The sequence below is a fragment of the Trachinotus anak genome, unplaced genomic scaffold (assembly GCF_046630095.1).
Source record: "Trachinotus anak isolate AG129_WGS33_773 ecotype Australia unplaced genomic scaffold, CSIRO_AGI_Tana_v1 ptg000001l, whole genome shotgun sequence".
Classification (NCBI taxonomy): domain Eukaryota; kingdom Metazoa; phylum Chordata; class Actinopteri; order Carangiformes; family Carangidae; genus Trachinotus; species Trachinotus anak.
In genome coordinates, this window is record NW_027273852.1 from 3,408,972 (window position 1) to 3,429,131 (window position 20,160).

The 20,160-nt window shown below is 40.2% G+C and overlaps 3 protein-coding genes across 3 annotated transcripts; all 3 read right to left on the minus strand.

Annotated features, from left to right (window-relative positions):
• Positions 1 to 3,720: 3,720 nt before the first annotated feature.
• Positions 3,721 to 7,364, minus strand: nepro (nucleolus and neural progenitor protein). Its single transcript, XM_071494949.1, has 9 exons — positions 7,220 to 7,364; positions 6,921 to 7,075; positions 6,618 to 6,706; positions 6,158 to 6,286; positions 5,897 to 5,974; positions 5,424 to 5,728; positions 4,977 to 5,035; positions 4,654 to 4,868; positions 3,721 to 4,569 (listed from the first exon to the last, which is right to left on the minus strand). Exons 1-9 carry the CDS (start codon positions 7,302 to 7,304, stop codon positions 4,242 to 4,244), a joined length of 1,443 nt encoding a protein of 480 aa, XP_071351050.1. The 5' UTR covers positions 7,305 to 7,364; the 3' UTR covers positions 3,721 to 4,241.
• A 1,387-nt stretch (positions 7,365 to 8,751) lies between these two features.
• On the minus strand, positions 8,752 to 10,710 carry tex30 (testis expressed 30). Its single transcript, XM_071495065.1, has 5 exons — positions 10,558 to 10,710; positions 10,135 to 10,371; positions 9,973 to 10,024; positions 9,432 to 9,646; positions 8,752 to 8,991 (listed from the first exon to the last, which is right to left on the minus strand). Exons 1-5 carry the CDS (start codon positions 10,609 to 10,611, stop codon positions 8,830 to 8,832), a joined length of 720 nt encoding a protein of 239 aa, XP_071351166.1. The 5' UTR covers positions 10,612 to 10,710; the 3' UTR covers positions 8,752 to 8,829.
• A 183-nt stretch (positions 10,711 to 10,893) lies between these two features.
• Positions 10,894 to 19,280, minus strand: poglut2 (protein O-glucosyltransferase 2). Its single transcript, XM_071494827.1, has 10 exons — positions 18,814 to 19,280; positions 16,803 to 17,008; positions 16,491 to 16,696; positions 15,625 to 15,702; positions 15,116 to 15,288; positions 13,685 to 13,922; positions 13,054 to 13,263; positions 12,763 to 12,852; positions 12,386 to 12,490; positions 10,894 to 11,042 (listed from the first exon to the last, which is right to left on the minus strand). The coding sequence occupies exons 1-10, from the start codon at positions 19,005 to 19,007 to the stop codon at positions 11,025 to 11,027; spliced, it is 1,518 nt and encodes a 505-aa protein (XP_071350928.1). The 5' UTR covers positions 19,008 to 19,280; the 3' UTR covers positions 10,894 to 11,024.
• Between the last annotated feature and the right edge of the window lie 880 nt (positions 19,281 to 20,160).

Below are 20,160 nucleotides of genomic sequence, written 5' to 3' on the forward strand. Positions count from 1 at the left end.
GGTACAATAGCTTGTGAGCATGTAATAAATGCATATGCAATTGTAAACCCTTTAACAGCAAAATATATCAGAAGATAACTGTTATCCAACAATATTATCTGAATAGAGTGGTGAAGGACAGCTCCTGGAGGAATACAGCACAATATCTGTCTAAGACACAAATATTATTTTGACAGAAAATTGTGTTCAGCTGATTTTAATTTGCCTAAACTTTCACTGCTGTACAGATGACAATAAGACGGGTTTGGGTTTTAGTTAAAGACAACTGAAAAGCCAAAGACACTGTTCTATGAAAATGGATATTAACAGTGGGAGCGATTAATTTTTTTTATTGCAATGCTGTGACCTGAATGAGAATAAGTGAGTATAGAAAATAAATGGATAGATTGTAATAGTACAACTGGGGGCTTTTTTAGGTCATATTTGTAGACTTGAGTAAAAACTTGTCACTGTCCTCTCCCAGCAGATTTTGTTAACACAGGTAGCCTATTTAAGACCATTGGCTTAAACATGAAAATGCACATGCTTTTCTTCACTTTATCTTCTTTTCATCTTAACTGCAGCAGGGGAATGGTGCACATCTATACAGTATATTTCAGGTCTCATCCCTGTGGATTTTGATACTGTTGAAGGGCACTTTGTGCTGGTTTTTTATGCCCTAGAGGTTTTTCTCACATATATTCTTGGGGACAGACATGAAAAGAACACATTCTTGATTAACCATGTAGTTAAGAATTTATGTTATATCTGCACCCGGTGTGAAATACAAAAAAACCTTATCTGTACATCTGTACTTGGAGGAGCACAACCTATGTTAGACTTCATTTCAGGAGGAAATCTCAAGACACAAACAAAATTGTAAGTCAACAAGAATTACTGCCTTGTGGTTGTATGCCTCAGCCAACAAACCAATCAGAATAGAGCTGTGGATCAACATATCAGAATATGGCTGGAAACCAATCAACAAATCAGAATACAGCTACAAATCAACCAATCAATCAGAATAGGGCTGCAAATGAACCAACCAATCAGTGCACAGATAGAAACCAACCAATCAGATTAAGGCTGCAAACTATCACCATGACCTTAACCTTTGACCTTTAACCACCAAAATCTAATCGGTTGGTTCTTGAGTCCAGGTTTGTACCAAACTGTACTGAGAATAATGTGTTGACAAGGCCAGAAACGTGTTTTGTGAGGTCACCGTGATCTTGACATTTGATCACCAAAGTCTAATCAGTTCATCCTTGATGATCAAGTGAATGTTTGCACCAAATTTGAAGAAATTCCCTCATGGCATTACTGAGGTATTACGTTCATGAGAATGGGACAGATGGACGGACAGACACCTGGAAAACATAACACCTCTGTGCCGGCGACAGCCAGGGCCTAGTCAGATCAAAATCTGTATATCGTGACAATATATGACATTAGCTGTTCTAAACATAATCATAATGTACAAATGTACCAGGATTAGTGTGCCCCCCTCACCCAACATATAAAAAAATATTGCATTGGATGCACAGTATTTATTCAGTGTCTTCCTCTGGCCTTAATGAGGATTTTGACCTTGCACTTTTTCTATACTTGTGTTGCCACTTTATTCATAGCCTAGGTATAATGTTATGCTTTAAATCACTGAGCTGTTGGAGACCAGGCTGATTAAGCAATGGCACTACATGTGCTTGATTCAGCAGGTTGGCCTCAACTGATCCACTTTGCTTTTCTTGTCTGTGTGGAGGTAATGGCATGAGGATTGAATACACCTCTGGGTATAAATGTTGAGAACCCCTTGTCCTATGCCATGAAAAAGCTAATGTTTATGTGCACCGTTTCCCTGCTGCTATGAAGAAGGGAGGGAAAAAACTGAAGAACAGCAAATTGGGAGAGCAGACCTTTGTATTCTTACTCTTGTTTTAGGTCACATTATGCCCACAAACTGCAACTGATGCATTTGCTGAATCCCACTCCAGTAATTAAGAAAATGGTCTCCCACTTTCAGGCCCCACACTATGAACAATTCCAGCACTGAACTAGACTTTGTGGAACCACCCATTCACAATTATATCCTATTAAATATCTCTTGGCTGACAGAAGCCGAGAGTCTCACTAGTCACAATGCACAGTGCTGAAGACTTGTTCCAGCCAGATAATGATGCAGGCGCTGAAAGTGTATACCTGAAAAGACATAAATCACAGTGTAGTCACTGCAGACCAATCTACCAGATCCATCAATCCTGTAAGTGGGTACAGTTTTTATCATTAGTACAACAGATTATTTTTATCCTGCAAGTTTGCAGTAATTACTGTCAGCTACATGTCAACATTTCACATCTTCTTACTGCTTACTGGCAACAAACTGTATTATCCTATCAATTTATAAGTGGCTAATGTTCAGTAAAAAGTGGCCAAGGTTAGGGGCCATTAACATCTCTTAATGACCTCAGCAGCACAGAGATACACATACTCACACTCTGACAAGTTGACACAAGTGTCCATGAGGTTTGCTGACCTACATTATATCCTCCTCTGTGTCCATCACACTGTACCTCCCATCAAGTGTAAAAATCTGCATGCAGCCACTCCAACGTACAGCACAGAAAAAATCTGTTCTGACTTCCCGTGTGCCAATGTATGCAGAATACAGACTTAAATACGTTAGCTCTGCTCCTTCACTTCACCACAGCGGAGAGCAAGAGTTGACCTTGACTAACAGGTTTAGATGAAACCTAAAAAGCACAGCAATCAGGTATCTGCAGACTCATATGCACAAATGAAGCTTGCAGGCTGATATGAGACCAGAACTCAACCCAGTCAGGCTCAGCGAGTGGTAAAAAAAACAAAAAAACAAAACACTTCACTGTTGTATTTGTGCAGATGGGAGGGCTGTGCTGCCTTTGGCATGGGATGATAAAATGGTAGGCAGCAGAAATACAAGAAAAAAAAAAAGAAAACATAAAAAAAAAAAATCCTTCAGCTCCCAATCTGGTGCACAGCCTTCGCTCTTGAGCAGCCATGGTCGCTATAGAGTGCTAGACACCTGCATGGTTTCATTTTGATAGCACTTTTGCCTGCACAGCTCTTAGCCTTCAAAGGCCTACAGCTGAGACCACACAATGAAACTAGCACAAATTAAATTCTAGAGGAAAAGACTGACACCTCTGCTTTCTCACACTGCCCCTGCCAAAGGCATTACAATTCACATGGTTGAGGGAGTCATTCTGTATTGCATGAGGACTATTATCAGTCCAGACATAATCAGAGCATTCATTATCACCACCACTAGATGGAGCCAGAAATACCACTAAAGCCTTGACAAGCTGCCCAGTTTCCACAACTGGTGTCAAGTCACCTCAAAAGCCCCTGTCAGACATGGAATTCAGCTTTATGTAGCTTCCTCTACCACTTAAACTTGGCCCATTTGCATATTTCATGGTTTGTTAAACTGATTTTATTTCCTTGTTCATCAGAAATGGTACGCCATCATAGCAGTGTCATAACAGGGCAGAACAAGAAGTGCAATTAACATCTCTGATAAATGTAGTTCACCTTGTATATGCTGTACCATGGACATACAGCTTCTGTCTGAAGGGGCAGTACAAATTTCATCTTAAATTTCAAACTTCATCATTAAGCTTTTCCTTATTTGAAACATTCTTAAATGATTTAAATTATTATTCAGGTTTATGTAAATACAAGGCAATTGTAGACATATTGCAGTACAGTGAATAGGGACTTACAGTGTCTGGGAAGATGTGCATTTTTATTGAAATGTCAAACACCAGAAAAATCTACTTTCTTGCAGATAGGACCTTAAATGGGGGCTATGAGGTCACCTATGGCAAAAACATTCAGTGAGCTTACCGTCTTGAGCCAAAACGGCCGCTGCAAAAAGTAGACATCTTCTCTGAAGTTTCCCGTTTTAAAATGCTTAAATACTCAATTATTATGTTATTCAAAACTGAATACACTAAGAGTTGAATCAGTCCCTGGCAACATCCAATTCACAGTCACAGGGTCAATAATACGGCTAAAACGTTTTACCACACACGTCCAAAATTCATTATGCTGGTATGAACACAATGGTAACTGTTAAATCTGATCACCTTAAACTTTACTTTCTGCTTAGTTCTCATAACACTATTCCATTCATTACTCTTTTTAAAACAGAGAAAGGCACTGTACTGTAAATTGAGCTCAGCTGCACACAGTCATTTTTTTTTCCTTTGCACTCCCAAGTGTCACAAACCTATGGAGGCAAAAATGTCATCTATGTCATCGTGGTTGTCACAGTCAGTGGTCTGAGGTGTTGCCTTGAATGTAGTCCTGCTTCTTCGACCGGTCTTCGACAGTCCAGACACGGATGACTCACTCCTCCTCCTTCGTCTCTTTTTCACACCGGTTTTGACTGTTGAAGACCTGAATCGACTCCTGAGTGACTGACATCGCGTTCTCAGGCGAGCGCTCCTCCTCGCTGTGACGGGTGAACGGCAGGTTCTTGGTGCTGACCCATTAGGAGATGCAGCCCAGCGAGCTTCCTTTCTGAAGCTCTGCAACTTCCTCTGGACACTGAGGATGGGGATAAATTACATTAACACGCACATTTGTCACAGAATGCTAAAGTAAGTCGTTTTTCTGTGATGTTGCTCTTACTTGTAGCCTGCAGCCTCGAGGCATGTCATCTTGTGGCACTTCAAACGCAGGAAGTTTAAAAGGCGTTTTTCCTTTTCCATCCTCTGGGATCTGCACCACTGGATCATTTCTTCTAGATGGGCTGCCATGTCTGTGAAGGTAGTGGCTTCTCTCACTTGTCTAATGAATTTGTGTCTCTTGTCAGCCTTGTGAGTTTCCTGTGGGAAGGACTGGCCCTTGGGTGCCAATGTAATCATTAGACAGTAGAATTAGGTCACATCGCTTGGCAATTAAATGTTCTGTGAACAATAAAAGAATACATAAAGAATGGTTTGGTCACATACCTGTGTAAAGTTCCTGACAACCTTGAGAAAAGGCTTCAGGTCAGTGTCATGAACTCTACCTGGAAAAAATAAAAAATAAAAACACACAGTAATGTAGCTACTGTTGCACAGTTACAGCTCTATACCAACCTGTGAGATTGAAAGAATATTTCACACAATTTGTTTGTTTCAACATTTGTTTCTTTATGTACTTCTGTCATTTAAGCCTTTTTTCATGTCAGTAGATTAAGTGAACTGTAATGAACACTAGATGCGACAAAAACAGAAGTCAATTTGCATTTCCACAGAAAAAATATCCATTCAGAGCCAATTTGATCTACAGTATGTCAATAAAAGTGGACTGAATTAATCAGTCAAAAGGTCACATATCCTTTAAGACAGTTTCCTCTCATTCCCCTGCTTCAAGTGCCTAATACAAAACACACAACAGTGAATAAAGCTCCACACCTCTTTCAACAGCAATGCCCAGGTCTTCTTTAACATTCCCTCTCCGCCCCTGGCTCTTGACTTTAACAGAAGATGTCTTTTTCTTCTGCCGCTGCTTTTCCTTGTAGTGTTTGGCATGGGAATCTGGCTTTGGTTGCTTGGTCGGTAAAAATGCACCAGAGGTACACAGGAACTGAGCCATGTCTGCTGGCAGGGAGAAGTCTGTGAGGAAGGGCATGGGCTGGGCGTGGGCTACTTCTCTGAGGAACTCGAGGAGCTGCCAGTACAGAGAGGACAGGCTGACCAGGACACCACGGAACATCACCCTGAGGGGGCACAAAGTCAGGTGGATTTAGACTGTGGAGTTCTTTTTATAAACAAACACAAATCTTATTTCAAATGCTGATTTTTCTAAATCCTAACGCAAATTCAGAGCCACCAACATACAGAGTTACCTGTATCTTGCAGATGTGACAACAAGGAAACACACTCACCACAGACGACTGAGCATGCTGGTTATCACCACATTCAAGATAACAAACTCCTCCCATTTCATCTGCTGCTTTGAGAGTCTGAAACAAATGTCTGTTAAGGAAAAACCCGTGAGGTGACATAAAGAGGGTCGAGAGCGATCAGCTTCATTCAAACACAGAGATCCACATTTGCAAACACATACGAGATCTTCAGAGATATCGATGACATGACTCATCGGGACAAATCGTCCAGATGTTTCCTGACAGGTCTGGAAAGGATACACGAAAGCTCTGCTGCAGCGATTCAATGTGCAGCTCATCAGCTGGGCGGCTCCCAGCACTTTCAGACAGAGCCACTCCAGCATGGGTTGACTGGGAACATCGCACTCACCAGCCTTGATGCCGAGTCCTCTAAAAACACACACACAAACCGCCCGTAATTACTCAAAGTTTTTCTCTTTCGCTGCATTAGTTGCATTTAGGTAACTTCTGAACATATAGTAACAATCAACTAGAGATGTCTTGCGCATATGTGAACGTGCCTGAACTCGTGGCTGTATCTTAACTATCCTGCAGCAACTATTTGAAGCTATTTGCTTCACTACCACCTACTTTATTGGGTCTATGCCAACTTCCACACAGCAGCAAACCCCTACATTAACGCTGACGCACGGCAGGCCCGGCATGCATGTCAAAATCAGATGGCAAAAACACCACATCACTCTGACTCAATACTACCGACCTTTGAATGCTGTTGGGACACAGATCGATCAGCTCCTCAAGAGCCACATCCAGCTTCATGCTCTTCAGCCTGTTCACACATTGTTCAACCTGTGACAAAATGTAAAGACAAAATGTGTAAATGTGTACAGCTGAGAGGACATGGACACAGTTAGTTAATTAGTTAGTAGTCAGTTGGTTAGGCCTGCTGCTCTACTACTACTTTAAGGTTGTTTATCACACAGTAAATGCTGAACGACTGGCATCAGCAGGAGTAAAGCAAATCACACAGCCTATATCGGCCTACAGATGTGGAGGCTCTCACCTGTTTTAAGCCCTTGAACGTCTTGTTTCCTCTGAAGCTGTTATTTAAGATGTACAGCAGCTCGTACAGAAGCCGTACCTCCGTTTGAAGAATCTCACTGCGGATTAATTTGAGGACCTTCTGGTTTTCCACCAACAGGGTCTTAATGTTTGCATCTGCAAAACAGCAACAACACGCACACACCAGGACCTCACTGTTTCATATCCACATGAAGCTGGGCATGTGGACATGAAGGTGCAATGATATCATGCGAGTTATATCATGGAGCAAAATAATCATGTATCTTATGATCAGTTTACCTGTTGTCGAGCTGAATTTGAGACGGACACTGGAAACAGCACCTGGAAAGGGAATGTTTACCCGGTTCCACGGTTCTCCTGCCATGCTGCCATACAAACCAAAAAAAGAAAAAAAAAATGCGGAAGTCAGCCAGCCAATTGTATTCAAGTTCACAGAGACGTCACAATCCGCGTTAAAGGCACAGGCACAGCGCTGGCTCAGACGTCACCGTCAGATTGGACCTGGCCTATAAAAAATTATGAGTGAACGGAAGTTTTTGTAACTACAGTTTTTCTGGATAAAAAAACAAACAAAAAAAAACAAACGAAAAAAAACACTTTAAATTTCAACCGGTTTTAAGGGTTTATGATCTCTGAAAAAACTTTTATCTTCAGTTACTTTGAATCTCGATAGAAGAGAGGGAGTGTATTAATATTAGGCTGACATGGTGGAAAATATATATTTATTTTAAAATCTTTATTAAACATTTTCAAATGAACAGTCATCATCATTGTTAAACACACTTAATGATTCCAAGCAGCATATTTTACAAAACTAATACAAACAGTCAATACCAGCATACAGACTGGTTGTCAGTTTATTGGGAACACCTAAACTAAGTCAGTGAAGTATATAGTAGACACCTACATACAGACAGTTTATTGGGAACACCTAAACTAAGTCAGTTTAATGCAACAGTCCAGCAATAAATCCTCATTCAGGAAGGTTATAATTTTCAGCTTCTGTTAAAAAGAAGTATTGATTCAGCTGTGAGGTAATTCTGAGGATGGAGTCTGTTGCACTGCACTGCAGTGTACTGACCGGTGTTCGGTTTATTTTGTCCCTTTGCCTTGGTACCATTCACCATGTAACGCTCCACCACATAACCACTAATGTAGGAAATCTGGAAAGGTCCAGAAACTTTCATGAAACTTGAACTGTCGATGTGTAAAAGCTATGGATGGTATTTAAAAGTTGAATACAACCAAAAATAAAGTAAGGTTTTGAAGATTTTGACTTTTGAACTGAGTTTCTAGCTGAAAGTATCAATGCGTAGAAGGGGTTGAAAAATACATGAAAAGTTGTGGAAAACTTTGAACATTCTGTCCATTCATCTGAGTGGGAAAAATGTCAAGAAATCTTTCTAAAAATATTCTAGAAAGTATGAGATATATCAAAAAACTAAATACATCCAATAATGTCCTAATTGAGGTAAACATTTTAAAGTTTGAATGAAGTTTCTACACTCACTGGCCACTTTATTAGGTACACCTAAGTGTGTTCAACAATGATAATGACTTCATTTGAAAATGTTTAATAAAGATTTAAAAAATATACATATATTTTCCACCATGTACGTATAGTTCAGTTATGTCAGCCTAACATAAATACACACTCTCTGTCTTCTAACTGTCCAAATTCTAAGTAACTAATGATAAAACTTTTTTCCTACTCCACAGATCATAAATCCTTAATGTTGGTTGATACATGTAAACGTATTTAATGTCTGCATTGTAAATCAATCTAAAAAAAAAAGGCATCACAATTTGACTGTCTTGCGTAAAAAAATATACTTTATTCAACAAAACCAAAAGAAAAATAAACGAAAACAATTCTGATATTAATTCATCTATGCTCCTTGTTTACTCAACCAGGTAACGACTTTTAAGTTCACTTCATCCATCACAGACTCTTCCGACCTTCCCTTCACTGTCAGTCCATGGCTGCCTCCTTCTAGCCATAAAACCTCAGTTTGAGCTTTCATTTCTGTTACTGTCCCATCAAAAAGGACCTAGGCAAAGAAAGAAAGCAAAGTCATTGTTCTGAAACCTCATCAAAACAGAAAGTCACACATTGAACAAGCTGAGATAATCAATTAATTATGATACTTTACATCTCAAATGGCAGAGTTTTCCCAATATCATGCAAAATAGTAGAGAACTGGATTTTGTATTAAAAAACAAAACAGGCTATCTGCAATTTCAATAAAGGGAATTAAAATATACATATAAAATAGTGAGACTAACAGAAAATACACTGCATACATTATATGCAAGATATATATAAGATAATATGACCGGAGAGGATTTACTATATATTACAACTTGGTGTTAGGGAATATTAAGAAAACAGATTTGTAATTCCTCACATACGCATGTAAATTTAAAATCATTTTACTCTTCATATCAAATTGCAGTCAGCCCAGTGTAAATCTCCCCCAGCCGCCCTCACCCTATCACACATGTTGTCCTCAGTGCCTGACACAAACAGCACAGACACGTGTTCAGGCAGCCCTCTGAGATCTTCACTCCGCTGGAGATGGGTGTGTGTCTGTCCCGGGGGATGCAGTGGGAAAGCCAGACAGATGACACCCTGCACTGCGTCCTCTGTGTGATCACTCAGCTGCCTGGCTAAAGCTGCAGCAGCACGACTTCCCATTGACCTGCCTGTGGACACACGTTTCAGAGACAAGAACTCCCACTCACTGAGTACTGCATTTAATCTTGTAGTCTATATTTTGAATGCACAATATTGTTTTTTTTTTTTTTTTAGGGTTAATTGAACCCCAAACAGAAAATAATTATATGGATATTTTTAATTTAATTAACTTGTCTGGTTTAATTAATTAAGATGCATGAAAACTAATAAGGATGCAGTTTAATTGTGATGCATGATCATGCACACAAAGAAACCCCACTTCACAGTCACGTAGAAGGAGGTTACACCCATGGATCTATTTCATGTGAGATACATTAAGGCTATTGCAGCTCACCTCCAAAGAATACATGCTTGATGGTGTACATGGGTAGTGACTTCAAATACTCCTAGGGAAGAAAAGGCAGTTTGTTGATGCTGAATCATGTTAAATAAATAATCAATAAATGTGACAGTACGATTTCCAAGCGACTCTCCCTGAATGAATGGAGCTGCTCACCCACACAGCATGGTAAGCCCTCACTCTGTAACCCAAGTTTAAACCTCTGCAAGTGAAACGGAGACACAGAAAACCACTGGCGGCCAAGGCGTGCGCCAGAGAGAGCAGCTGCTTGAGGTTCATGTCTCCACCGGCGCCATGTGTGAGTATGACGGCTGTGTGAACGTCTTTCGCCGAGGAAGGGGCGCACACCGCGGCCTCCAGATGTTTGGTCCCGAACGGAACCTTCACCGGGTCCTGAAAGCGAGGGAACACCTGCTGAGCATCTCTGCAGCTCCATGACAAACATCTCCAGCCCCGTCTTTCAAATGGAAAAAAAAGCTTCCGGCTGAACGGTGTTGCAGCTTTAACTTGATAGCATAGGTTAATGTTATACTGAGCTCATATCTTGGTAATCTACAGATGCTAATGCTAGATATTTACCTCGTCAAACTTGTCCATTGCAAGATGCTTCTTCTCTGGTACCAAACATTGCATGACTGCAGAGGAGTGACATCTAGGGCTTGGGAGTTGTCGTTACAGCTTCACCAAACTACTCCAAACTACTCCAAAGAATAGATGTACTGATGCTCTATACTACAGTTTGTCATGTGCAAGCACAATTCAGCAGGTCAGCTGCTTATTGACTGCAGCTTAATGTGCTTAAATCTCTACTGTTAATATACATTTAGGTTTTGTATATGTGCATATCTGCTTCCACTGTGGGTTTGAGTGAATGTGTATCGGTGTACAGTGTAATAGCAGCAATCACTGTCAACATACAAAAAGAAATGTATTTATTTCAAAAAATTACATAAGGTGATATTCATATCATACAATTAATCCACATTTGGACAAATTATTTGGCAATATATCAGATACAAAGGATTGTTCTGGAACTGGGTGACAGGTCAAAGTTCATCTTTGGCCTGAAAAGAAAAAAAAAACACAAACAACAGATTGATATTAGAATCAAATGTGGCAGCATGAGAAAAAAAAAAAAAAAAAAAAAAAAAAAAAAAAAAAATATATATATATATATATATATATAAACCAACTAACAAAGAGCAGTATATGTTTCTATAGCACTAGTATAGACATAGAATTTGAATAATGACTTTACTTAACAGAATCCAATCTCACTTTCTATATCTACATTTACTATGAATTAGAATTTTTTTTTTTTTCACTGAAGTTTGGATGTATGTTGTTTGACATTGGCCTTGGTGGAGGTCGACTTTTCTTTGTGCGCCTCCTAATTTTAGGAAGAGGTTATTTAGGTGCAGTGACAGCTTACATACACCAGAGGGAGGCACAGTGTAGCGTGTTGAGCTATTTCCCAGAGAGTGGCAGCAAAGTTTAAGGGAAAGGAACGCACAGGTATAAATAAAAAATTAATAATGCCTGAAATCCCCTTAGCTGCTTCATTTTCAAGATTTTTGTATATGCTGGCTCACTTGAACAGAACAGGGCCTTAGTTCATGTTATTAATAAAACCTGTGCTTTTTCTTCTATGACAAGGTTTATATGTCTGTGAAAAAGCTCATTACATAACAGGTATTATTATACCAAACTTACCCATAAACCTCTGTGTCTCTGTCACTATCAAACTGGTTAGAAGAAGAAGAAGGTCAGTGAGCACTGTGTGGCTCTGACTCTCATGTTCACAGGCTTCTATTACTTTCAAGTAACCACTGAAAACAGGTTACACTGTGTACATACTGTGTACATACTGTTCTGACAAAGGACAATTTTCAACAAGCTGACTTTATCATTCTAGACTAACTGCAGGTGCAATTGTTCTTGGGAGATAAAGTAATTAAAAGGCTCTCAAAACTATGCAAGTTCCATATTCACAACTGCTTTCATTTCACCTTTGAGTTGTACCTCTTCATTAGGAAAGTATGAGGAAGTATGAGGGAATAGTCCACAAAAAGGATATATTCAACACTTGCCAAAAAACAAATAAAAAAAGTCATCTTTCTGTTTGTTTATGGGGCATGTTAGTGTTTCAGCATGTTGTGATATTTACACTGGTTGATTAACAATGTGGAGCAGCAATAAAAATGAAGTTGTACTATATCTGTACTGAACCGTTTTGATGGATGTTCTTCAGCCTGCTGCAATAGTCACTCAGCCCATGGTATAAAATGATACTTAGTGTCAGACAAAGGCATCATTTCATCTGAGTTGAATGTGGGTCTGGTGTTATCCTGGTTACTAGTGTAATACTAAAAGCTGAGGTGAGACGAAACTTATTGGTGTCCCTTACCCTCGTCCTGTGGCAGGAACATGGAAACAGGTCGTCAGTGGGCTGCTCTACAAGCTCCATGCCCTTACGAACCGTAGGCTCTGTGACCTGGAGTTTGGCATATTCCTACAACAAGAACACTGAGCTTACAGAGAGAAATGTAACAATGACAGGCAGGAGTTGTACATCCTGAGAACACCTGCACTATTAAAACACGTTTCTGAACGATGTGAAACCGTTTTATCCAGAATAACATAAATAATGCAATTTACTTTGAGCCCTGTATGATGAGTGAGTCAGGTAATATTTCCTTAACGTACTGCTGATACTACCTTTTGTAGTATCTTGACTTTTTCAATATATCAACTGATCTAACTTTGCAACTGCAGACATGTTACCTGGAAAAGTTTGTAGTAGTAACAAAATATGCTGTCTCCCATGAGATGATTGCGGGCAAACTGCTGACCTGCCAGGGCAATTTTCTTTGCCTGAAAGATCAGAAACAATCATAGCTCGGGTTATTTATTTATTCATGTTTTTATTTAATCACTCTACTCCACACTGACAAAATTTTACAAAGCTATGTTTATTCTTAAAGAGGTCAGTAAAGTTCCAATGAATACAATGAGCAGACATCATGGCATTTACAGCCAAATGTCATGCACAGTGTCCGTTATCGTCGTCATTACCTCCTCATCATGGTCACGAGCCCACTGGATCTTTTCCAGCAGGTCTCCCAGGTCCGCCCTGATTGGTATGTAGTGCTCCCACGGTTGAAGCTCATTGTAGAAATGCTCGTAGTAGCCAGAATCCTGCTTTAAGACCACACTGTCTCCTGCCAACAGGTAAGGCAGTCGATACGCTGCCACAGTGCCGTCAATGTTTATTTGGTACTTGTACTGGTGGTGGACATGGAACAGAAATAAAAAATCAACTGACTTTTTACAAAATCAATTATTAGTTGGAAAAAAAAGAGAGAAATTTAACTAATTAAAAACGTGAAAATGTATTGAGAAAAGTGTCTGGGTCTTGAGCCTGTTCGATACTTTGCTCTTAGACACTGGGTTCACTTTGCTTGTCTGAGCATGTTTGCTGGAAATACCTTCCTATGGTTGTAAAACAATTAGTTAAAAGCAACAAAGTCTTAATTCTTCCCCAGGCCTGGCAATTCTAACCAATTTTAACCATTACATGGTATTGTTTTTTTTAAGGTTAGTAACAGAATATCCCTTAATGAAGCTTGTAAGACCCCCCACTGCACAATATAATTACATCTTTTTGAGACAATACATCACTAACCAGCTTTAATAGGGCACTCACCTTGAAAAAGTCAAAGAAAGAGACGTGTTTGACCAGCGGCCCATAGAGGCTCTCGTCGTGTTTGAAGAAAAAGAAGTTAGTAAACGCTGCATCGATCATGTCGGGGTGAGCCCTAGAAAGCTTGACCAGCTCCAGTCGCTCCTGACGACTGTCCCTCCCCCTCCAGAAGGCTGTGGCATTCTTCTGTGGCCACGGTGGCCCCGAGTTGGCCTGAACTGACATCATGTCCAGGCTTACTCTGTTTATTGGATGGACACAGTGCTCAATGTCAAATCCGGTGCAGTCTGGTTATTAATCACAGCATCAGGAACTTCAAAGTTATATCCTCTTATACAGATGGGTGACAAAGTAAAAACAATATAGCTGTAAGCAGCAATGTAGGGGCTAAACGGCACAGCAGGCTGGAGATGCCATGAAAATATGATGTCATTATGTCAAGAGCATGGTTGTTAGCACTCACACCAGGTTACATGTCAGCTGATTAAAGACTGGCTGAGATTTGACTCTTGTTTGGCTCCAATTTCGATTGGCCCTAACGGGTGAATGCTTTTGCAAATTAAAAAGCCAACAAATAAGTTCAGGTTCAAGTCAGGCTTGGTCAATCAAAAATCCATGTGATAAGTTTGCGAACCTTGGTCTGAAGATCATCAGTGTCAGTTTTAGTAAAGACTGGACAAAGCTTGTCTGAGGTGTAGCATAAAAACACTGCATAAAATCCAATGTTGGAAGATCCAATATGATGGAAATTGATGTCATCCTCATACCTCAGTTTTGAAAATCAGGCATTTGGTTTAAAAGTTACACGAGTTAATGCACCTCCAACACCTGCTGGTGGTGCTAGAGGACCCCAGTGTGCCAAATTTTAATTATTTTTTTTATTTTTTTATCATACGGTTCTAGGGGCTGCCAGACTCTCATGGCAGAAGATGAGGCTCTATACAAGCAGAGAGGAATGATGAAAAAATAATGAGCATCCTGACTCAGGTTTATTTCAGTTCCATTATTCTGTCCACCCTGTGACAGTGTCAGGGTACAAGCTGAACACAGCTTGTCCACACTGTCATCTGCTAAGGAAAGCTGGGCACATTTTAAAACGTCTTTATGACAGTGACATAAAACCTTGTAACTTAAGTAGTCAACTTTTTTTTTTATTTTTTTTTATCTTAATTCATAACTTTCAAATTAAATGTACTGAGGCAAAAAGACTTAAAAATGTATCCAAAAAAGAGAAACCTCTCAAATCATAATGTCACATAGTGCACAATGCCTGTGCCTTTCTGGAGCCACTTTTCAAGCCTTCAGGCAATGATTATCTGATACTGATTTAAGTGGAATATTCCTTTAAATGTACCCAGTTGTGATTGATGTTTTTTGTGGACTAATTATACAATGGTGGCTCACTTTGCTTACATGTGGTGATGGAGGCCTTACCTTCCCATGGTCTCAAGGACAGACTCAGTCAAGTCATAAGTTGGCATGACAATATCTCTGGTATTGTTAGAGCCACACCAAGAAAAGATAGGATGAATATTGTCAGTGGGTTTCCTCTTCTCCAACGGCCAGTCACCCAGGTTAACAAAAAACTCCATATCAGGGAGCTGCACCTGGACACACAACACCGGAGAAGGAAAATGAAGTATGTTCTTTGTAAGGAAAGCGATATCCATTAAGAAATATTAAGAAAATAATATTACATTATAGAAAAAACACTGCTGCCTACTCCAGCTTGCAAATGTATAAACATTTTGTTCACTATTGAAGACTTTGAAACCTTATAAAGCATTGAAACCTCCCAATGAAAGGATAAACAAAGCACAGAGGTGAAAATTTTCTGTCAAGTCTATGTCTAGTCATCTAAAAGTAACTAATCATAAGGTGCATTAAAGAGTAAAAATGTTCACATATTTCTGAATTTTACATGAAGTTTAGGAAAAGCTTACCTTTCTGGTGAGTGACAGGAGGATGGCATCCATAAAGATTCTAAAACCTACATGTTCTCCAAAAGTTTTAACATAGACCTAAAGGGAACAAAAAGCTGTAAGATCATAGAAACATCACAAGGGTGCTCAAGAATAAACTTTCATACATTCACACATAGACCACCAGACAGATATTAGAAGACAATAGTAAATATGCAATTTGTAAATTGTTATTCGGCAATTTACAACTACTAAAATGTGTGGCACAGAGTTTTGTGTTTTGCATGGAACTAATTTTGTAAGGGGACACTCAATCTGCCTGAAAACATAATGTATAAATTACAATGGGACTGTAAATCATTCACAACTGATAAATTACTGAATGTTCCAAGGTAATGCTAGCACTGTGCGAATAGGGCTTCAGACATATCACTATCACAACAACCTGGATTGATGTCCACAGTGGTATTTTGAGAAGATTGTACCCTTGAACACCTGGCTCATACACTGTTCTTACAGGTGTGTCACATTGCCTCAGGCTCTCCTGGCCGACTTCACATTATTATATGACCCTAATTGCTAGTCAAACTAAATAAATACTACCCTTTATTGATATACTACCCTTAAGTTAGTTACTTAAGACAAACTGGGAATTGTGGAGACAGCTTAAGCTGGACTTCTTCACTGTTTCTTTAACTACAGTTAAACCAATATGCTTTTACATCAGGTTGATACAAGCCGTTGTTATGGCCGTGAACTGTCATGTCATTAGCTGCAGCATAACTGTATGTTTAGTGTTCCTAATGTGGTGATTCTGATATTTACTGCTTATCTCTTTGCTTATTTCATCTGTTTGTGGTGCTTCTGGTCTCAGAGGTCTGGTGTACCTTGTTGTTTTTGACGGTATAATGGCAGAGGCTTTGCCGCTGTCCGAAGCGCTGAGGGATCTCCTGAGCGTTACGATCTGGGTCGATACTAGCGAAAAGGGACAGGTCCCTCTCTATCTGGGGGAAGAACTGAGGGCAGTGCATGTCGGTCTCCCATACAGAACCACTGGGCTGGGGACAGTCACAGCCCTCATGGTAGACTGGGCCTGCAGAAGACAAACACAGAAACATCACTGAGATCTTTATGAGCCACTGGATCCAGAAAAATACATCCTAAAACACAATTTGTAGGCAGCTTGGGTTGTGCTCTACCTTTGAGAATGAATGGTGACTTGGCAACATGCTTGCTCTTGAGCAGAACGTGGATATGAAGGTCGGTGTAGGTGGCGTACATTCTGTAGCGAACCAGGAACGACCCATCCTGACGATCCAGGACCTGGATCCAAATCCTGGTGAACTGTTCCACTGGAGAGACAATCTTCACTTCAAAGGTATTCTCACCAGGTGATGTTGTTAAACTGTGAGGGGAAGAACATAGAGAATGTGTTCCTTGTAAGAAAGAACAAAGCTTTAAATCACAAGTGTTATACTGTATGATGTATTTTTAATTTTAAAAAGCAAGAGATTAAAGTCCTTGTTCTCCATCTACAAAGCAAATATGGGCAAAAGTGAAGATTTTTCCCCATCCAACAGTATATACCTTTTATATTTTTGTGGTATTCCTTTCAAAAGTCTCCATTTGCGTAAAAGACTTGAACTCAAATTAGTACCAATACACATTAAGCTTTTTAAACTTGACAGAACATCTGAACATAATTATGTATTCAAAACTTATTTAACACCATAATATATTTACTCTGATACTATTCTGACAGTTGCACAGGTGTAGGTTTTACTTCCACAAAAGCCAGGTAAAATAACAATGACCACAATGTAAATAGCACAAGCATTTAAGTCGTGGACACAGAGAACGTGTAATTCCTTTAACTGAATGTGAATTTTTGTTGGTGTTTATTACTCGTTCAACACTGTAGCTTGAGGAGATCAAAGGAAAGGTATGTCCAGTAAAGGTCTTCTGTGAGCTTGATCTCACCACTAACTTAGTAAGTATTAGGACAATGAAATACTCCGTGACCATTCGAAATAAAGCTTGAAGGTGTATACATGTATACTTTGCTAGTTGAGAATATTCCTTGCCTTGTCTTTATGTTTAGGGTCATGGTTGTGCTGGTCACTTAACATGTATGTTAACACCCTAAAACACCCTTAAAGCTGAAAGTCTGCACTTCAACCTTGGGTTAAATTCAGATTGACTGTGCCAAAACATTACATTGTGACTACACTATAACTGATCGCAAGGTATGTCGCTGATATAAATTCACAGCTTCTTGGTATTATTGTCTCCCCTTCTGTGCAGACAACAACAATGTAGTTTTTATAATGGCCATGAATGGAACTGAGAAGCTGATATCTATCTTGAGACACAAAGCATGTGTGAAAGTGACACTGAGTAACTACACACAGAGTAGGATACCTTCATTGGACCCATGGGAGCTTTTGGATGAAAGGGGTCATTGCAGGTACTCTAACAACTCTTAGCCTTTGGCGTAAACTTTCATGTCTGCTCTCCCGTTATTGACTGGTGTAATATTTCAGCTTTCATACTATCTCCAGACGTGGTTGAAAGATTTACTGTGTTGTCCTTTCTTTGCAGTCATGCCAGATACAGTAACAACGTCCTGCCCTTGCCAAAAGTGGAATTAGGTTATGTTTTCACCCGTCTTTCATTTTACATCCAAGACATCAAAACAGCACAGGCCCAAATATGAAATCCTTTTTCCCCATAGAAATTACATTGGAAAAAGTAGGTGTTATGCTACATTTGAGTTCAATTTGTGATGGGAAAACCAGAAGTTGGCTTTCACCTTATCCCACATGCTAATTTCTTAGAAAAACAAATACTTAAAATAAAGTATTGACAAAAATTAACCTTAAAGTGGGATGAATCTTTGCTAATTGGATCACGTACTGTACTTTTTTTCTTTTATGTTTTATTATTATTATTATTATTAACAAACACAAACTTCATATCCTCTGGCTCAAGCAGAGTTACCTGTTAACTATTGCAAATAAACAAGTTACAGCCATTATTTCCTTTGAGGTAACAATACATTATTTACTTTGCTCACACAATGTCCAAAGTATGATGCTACGTGGAGCACTTGAAAGCAGCACAGATGGCCAATTAAATTGTGCATGTTGTTGCGACGGGAAAAACGATGTAGCTACAACAAAGGCGCCATAGCTTGCCAAAGTTACTCACTTTTTCCCTGAGCTGTCCACCGCCTGTATGAAGAAAAATCGAGCTGGGAGTACAACCTTTGCCTCCAGCCCGGGTCCCCATACCAAAGTTTTTGCAGCACTGAGTACCGAGCCCGCCTGAGCCCCTGGGAGTCCGTGCCGAAACACATCCAGACAGCAGGGCAGCAGCAACCATGAGAGCAGCCGAGCAGACATCGCCGTCCAGCGTTGACTGTGTTGACGTTAGCCGGGACTCCTCTCTTCTTACGGAGCTGCGCTCTCCAAACTTGTCATTGCTGCTTTAAAACGACCCAAATCGCCACAAGATCAGCAGAGGCGTGTGAGTTAGTTTGTGTCGTCTGAACGTGGCACAACACGACTGCCGACGGCTTGAAACTGGCTGACATTGTGTTATTTTAATACATGTCGAGTTACAGAGCGCTAGCCGCTAGCTGTTTCCAAATTGTTGTACAGTTCAGTAAACTGTCTGCGGGATGGACAGGGGGCAGGAGAAGGACGCACAATGGAGCAATCCTATTGGTCGCCCCTCCACCTTGGCTGGATTCGATTGGCTATGTGAGCTGATTGTACGGGAACCCGGAAGTTAAACTCCTAGACATGTTGGATACATGTTGGGCACGACTGAGCATGATGCTGAGTGAATGGGGTGGATATTAATACAGGTTTATTATTAATACAGGTTTATGTAGTGGCACTTCTGTTGTAATAACATTGAAAGCAAATGTAAATTGACTTTCACGTTGCCACTTTTTAATGTTCTCTGTATTGGAGTATTTTGATCATTAAATAGAAATAGCAAAACCACATTGTAAAATACACTCCCTTACAAGTGGGTGTCCTGCATTGAATGTTAGAAAAGAACCCAAATATGAAAGAAAAGTAAATGGACCATTTTAGAGTTATGATGATCAAATCCTCCACCATCATCCCTGTCCCCAAAAAACCAAGGCCCACAGGACTAAATGACTATAGACCCATTGCCCTGACCTCTGTGGTCATGAAATCATTTGAGCGTCTTGTCCTGTCCCATCTCAAATCCATCACTGACCCACTCCTGGACCCCCTGCAGTTCGCCTACAGAGCCAACAGGTCTGTAGACGACGCCGTCAACATGGCTCTCCACTTCATCCTCCAGCACCTGGACTCCTCAGGGACCTATGCCAGGATCCTGTTTGTGGACTTTAGCTCTGCCTTCAACACCATCATCCCGGCTCTGCTGCAGGACAAGCTCTCCCAGCTGAGCGTGCCTGACTCCACCTGCAGGTGGATCACCGACTTCCTGTCTGACAGGAGGCAGCACGTGAAGCTAGGAAAGCACGTGTCTGACTCCCAGACCATCAGCACTGGA

Excerpts from the sequence above, each read along its gene's own strand:
- nepro (XM_071494949.1), bottom strand. The coding sequence starts at position 7,304 with ATGGCAGGAGAACCGTGGAACCGGGTAAACATTCCCTTTCCAGGTGCT. Across the intron at positions 6,287-6,617 it reads TGTCCCAACAGCATTCAAAG|AGGACTCGGCATCAAGGCTG; the intron begins GTCGGTAGTATT and ends GTGTGTTTTTAG. Across the intron at positions 5,975-6,157 it reads CGCTGCAGCAGAGCTTTCGT|ACTCTCAAAGCAGCAGATGA; the intron begins GTATCCTTTCCA and ends CATTTGTTTCAG.
- tex30 (XM_071495065.1), bottom strand. The coding sequence starts at position 10,611 with ATGCAATGTTTGGTACCAGAGAAGAAGCATCTTGCAATGGACAAGTTT. Across the intron at positions 10,025-10,134 it reads GGGCTTACCATGCTGTGTGG|GAGTATTTGAAGTCACTACC; the intron begins GTGAGCAGCTCC and ends TTTCTTCCCTAG. Across the intron at positions 9,647-9,972 it reads CAAGCATGTATTCTTTGGAG|GCAGGTCAATGGGAAGTCGT; the intron begins GTGAGCTGCAAT and ends GTGTGTCCACAG.
- poglut2 (XM_071494827.1), bottom strand. The coding sequence starts at position 19,007 with ATGTCTGCTCGGCTGCTCTCATGGTTGCTGCTGCCCTGCTGTCTGGAT. Across the intron at positions 15,703-16,490 it reads ATACCGTCAAAAACAACAAG|GTCTATGTTAAAACTTTTGG; the intron begins GTACACCAGACC and ends TGTTCCCTTTAG. Across the intron at positions 12,491-12,762 it reads ACTACTACAAACTTTTCCAG|GAATATGCCAAACTCCAGGT; the intron begins GTAACATGTCTG and ends TTCTTGTTGTAG.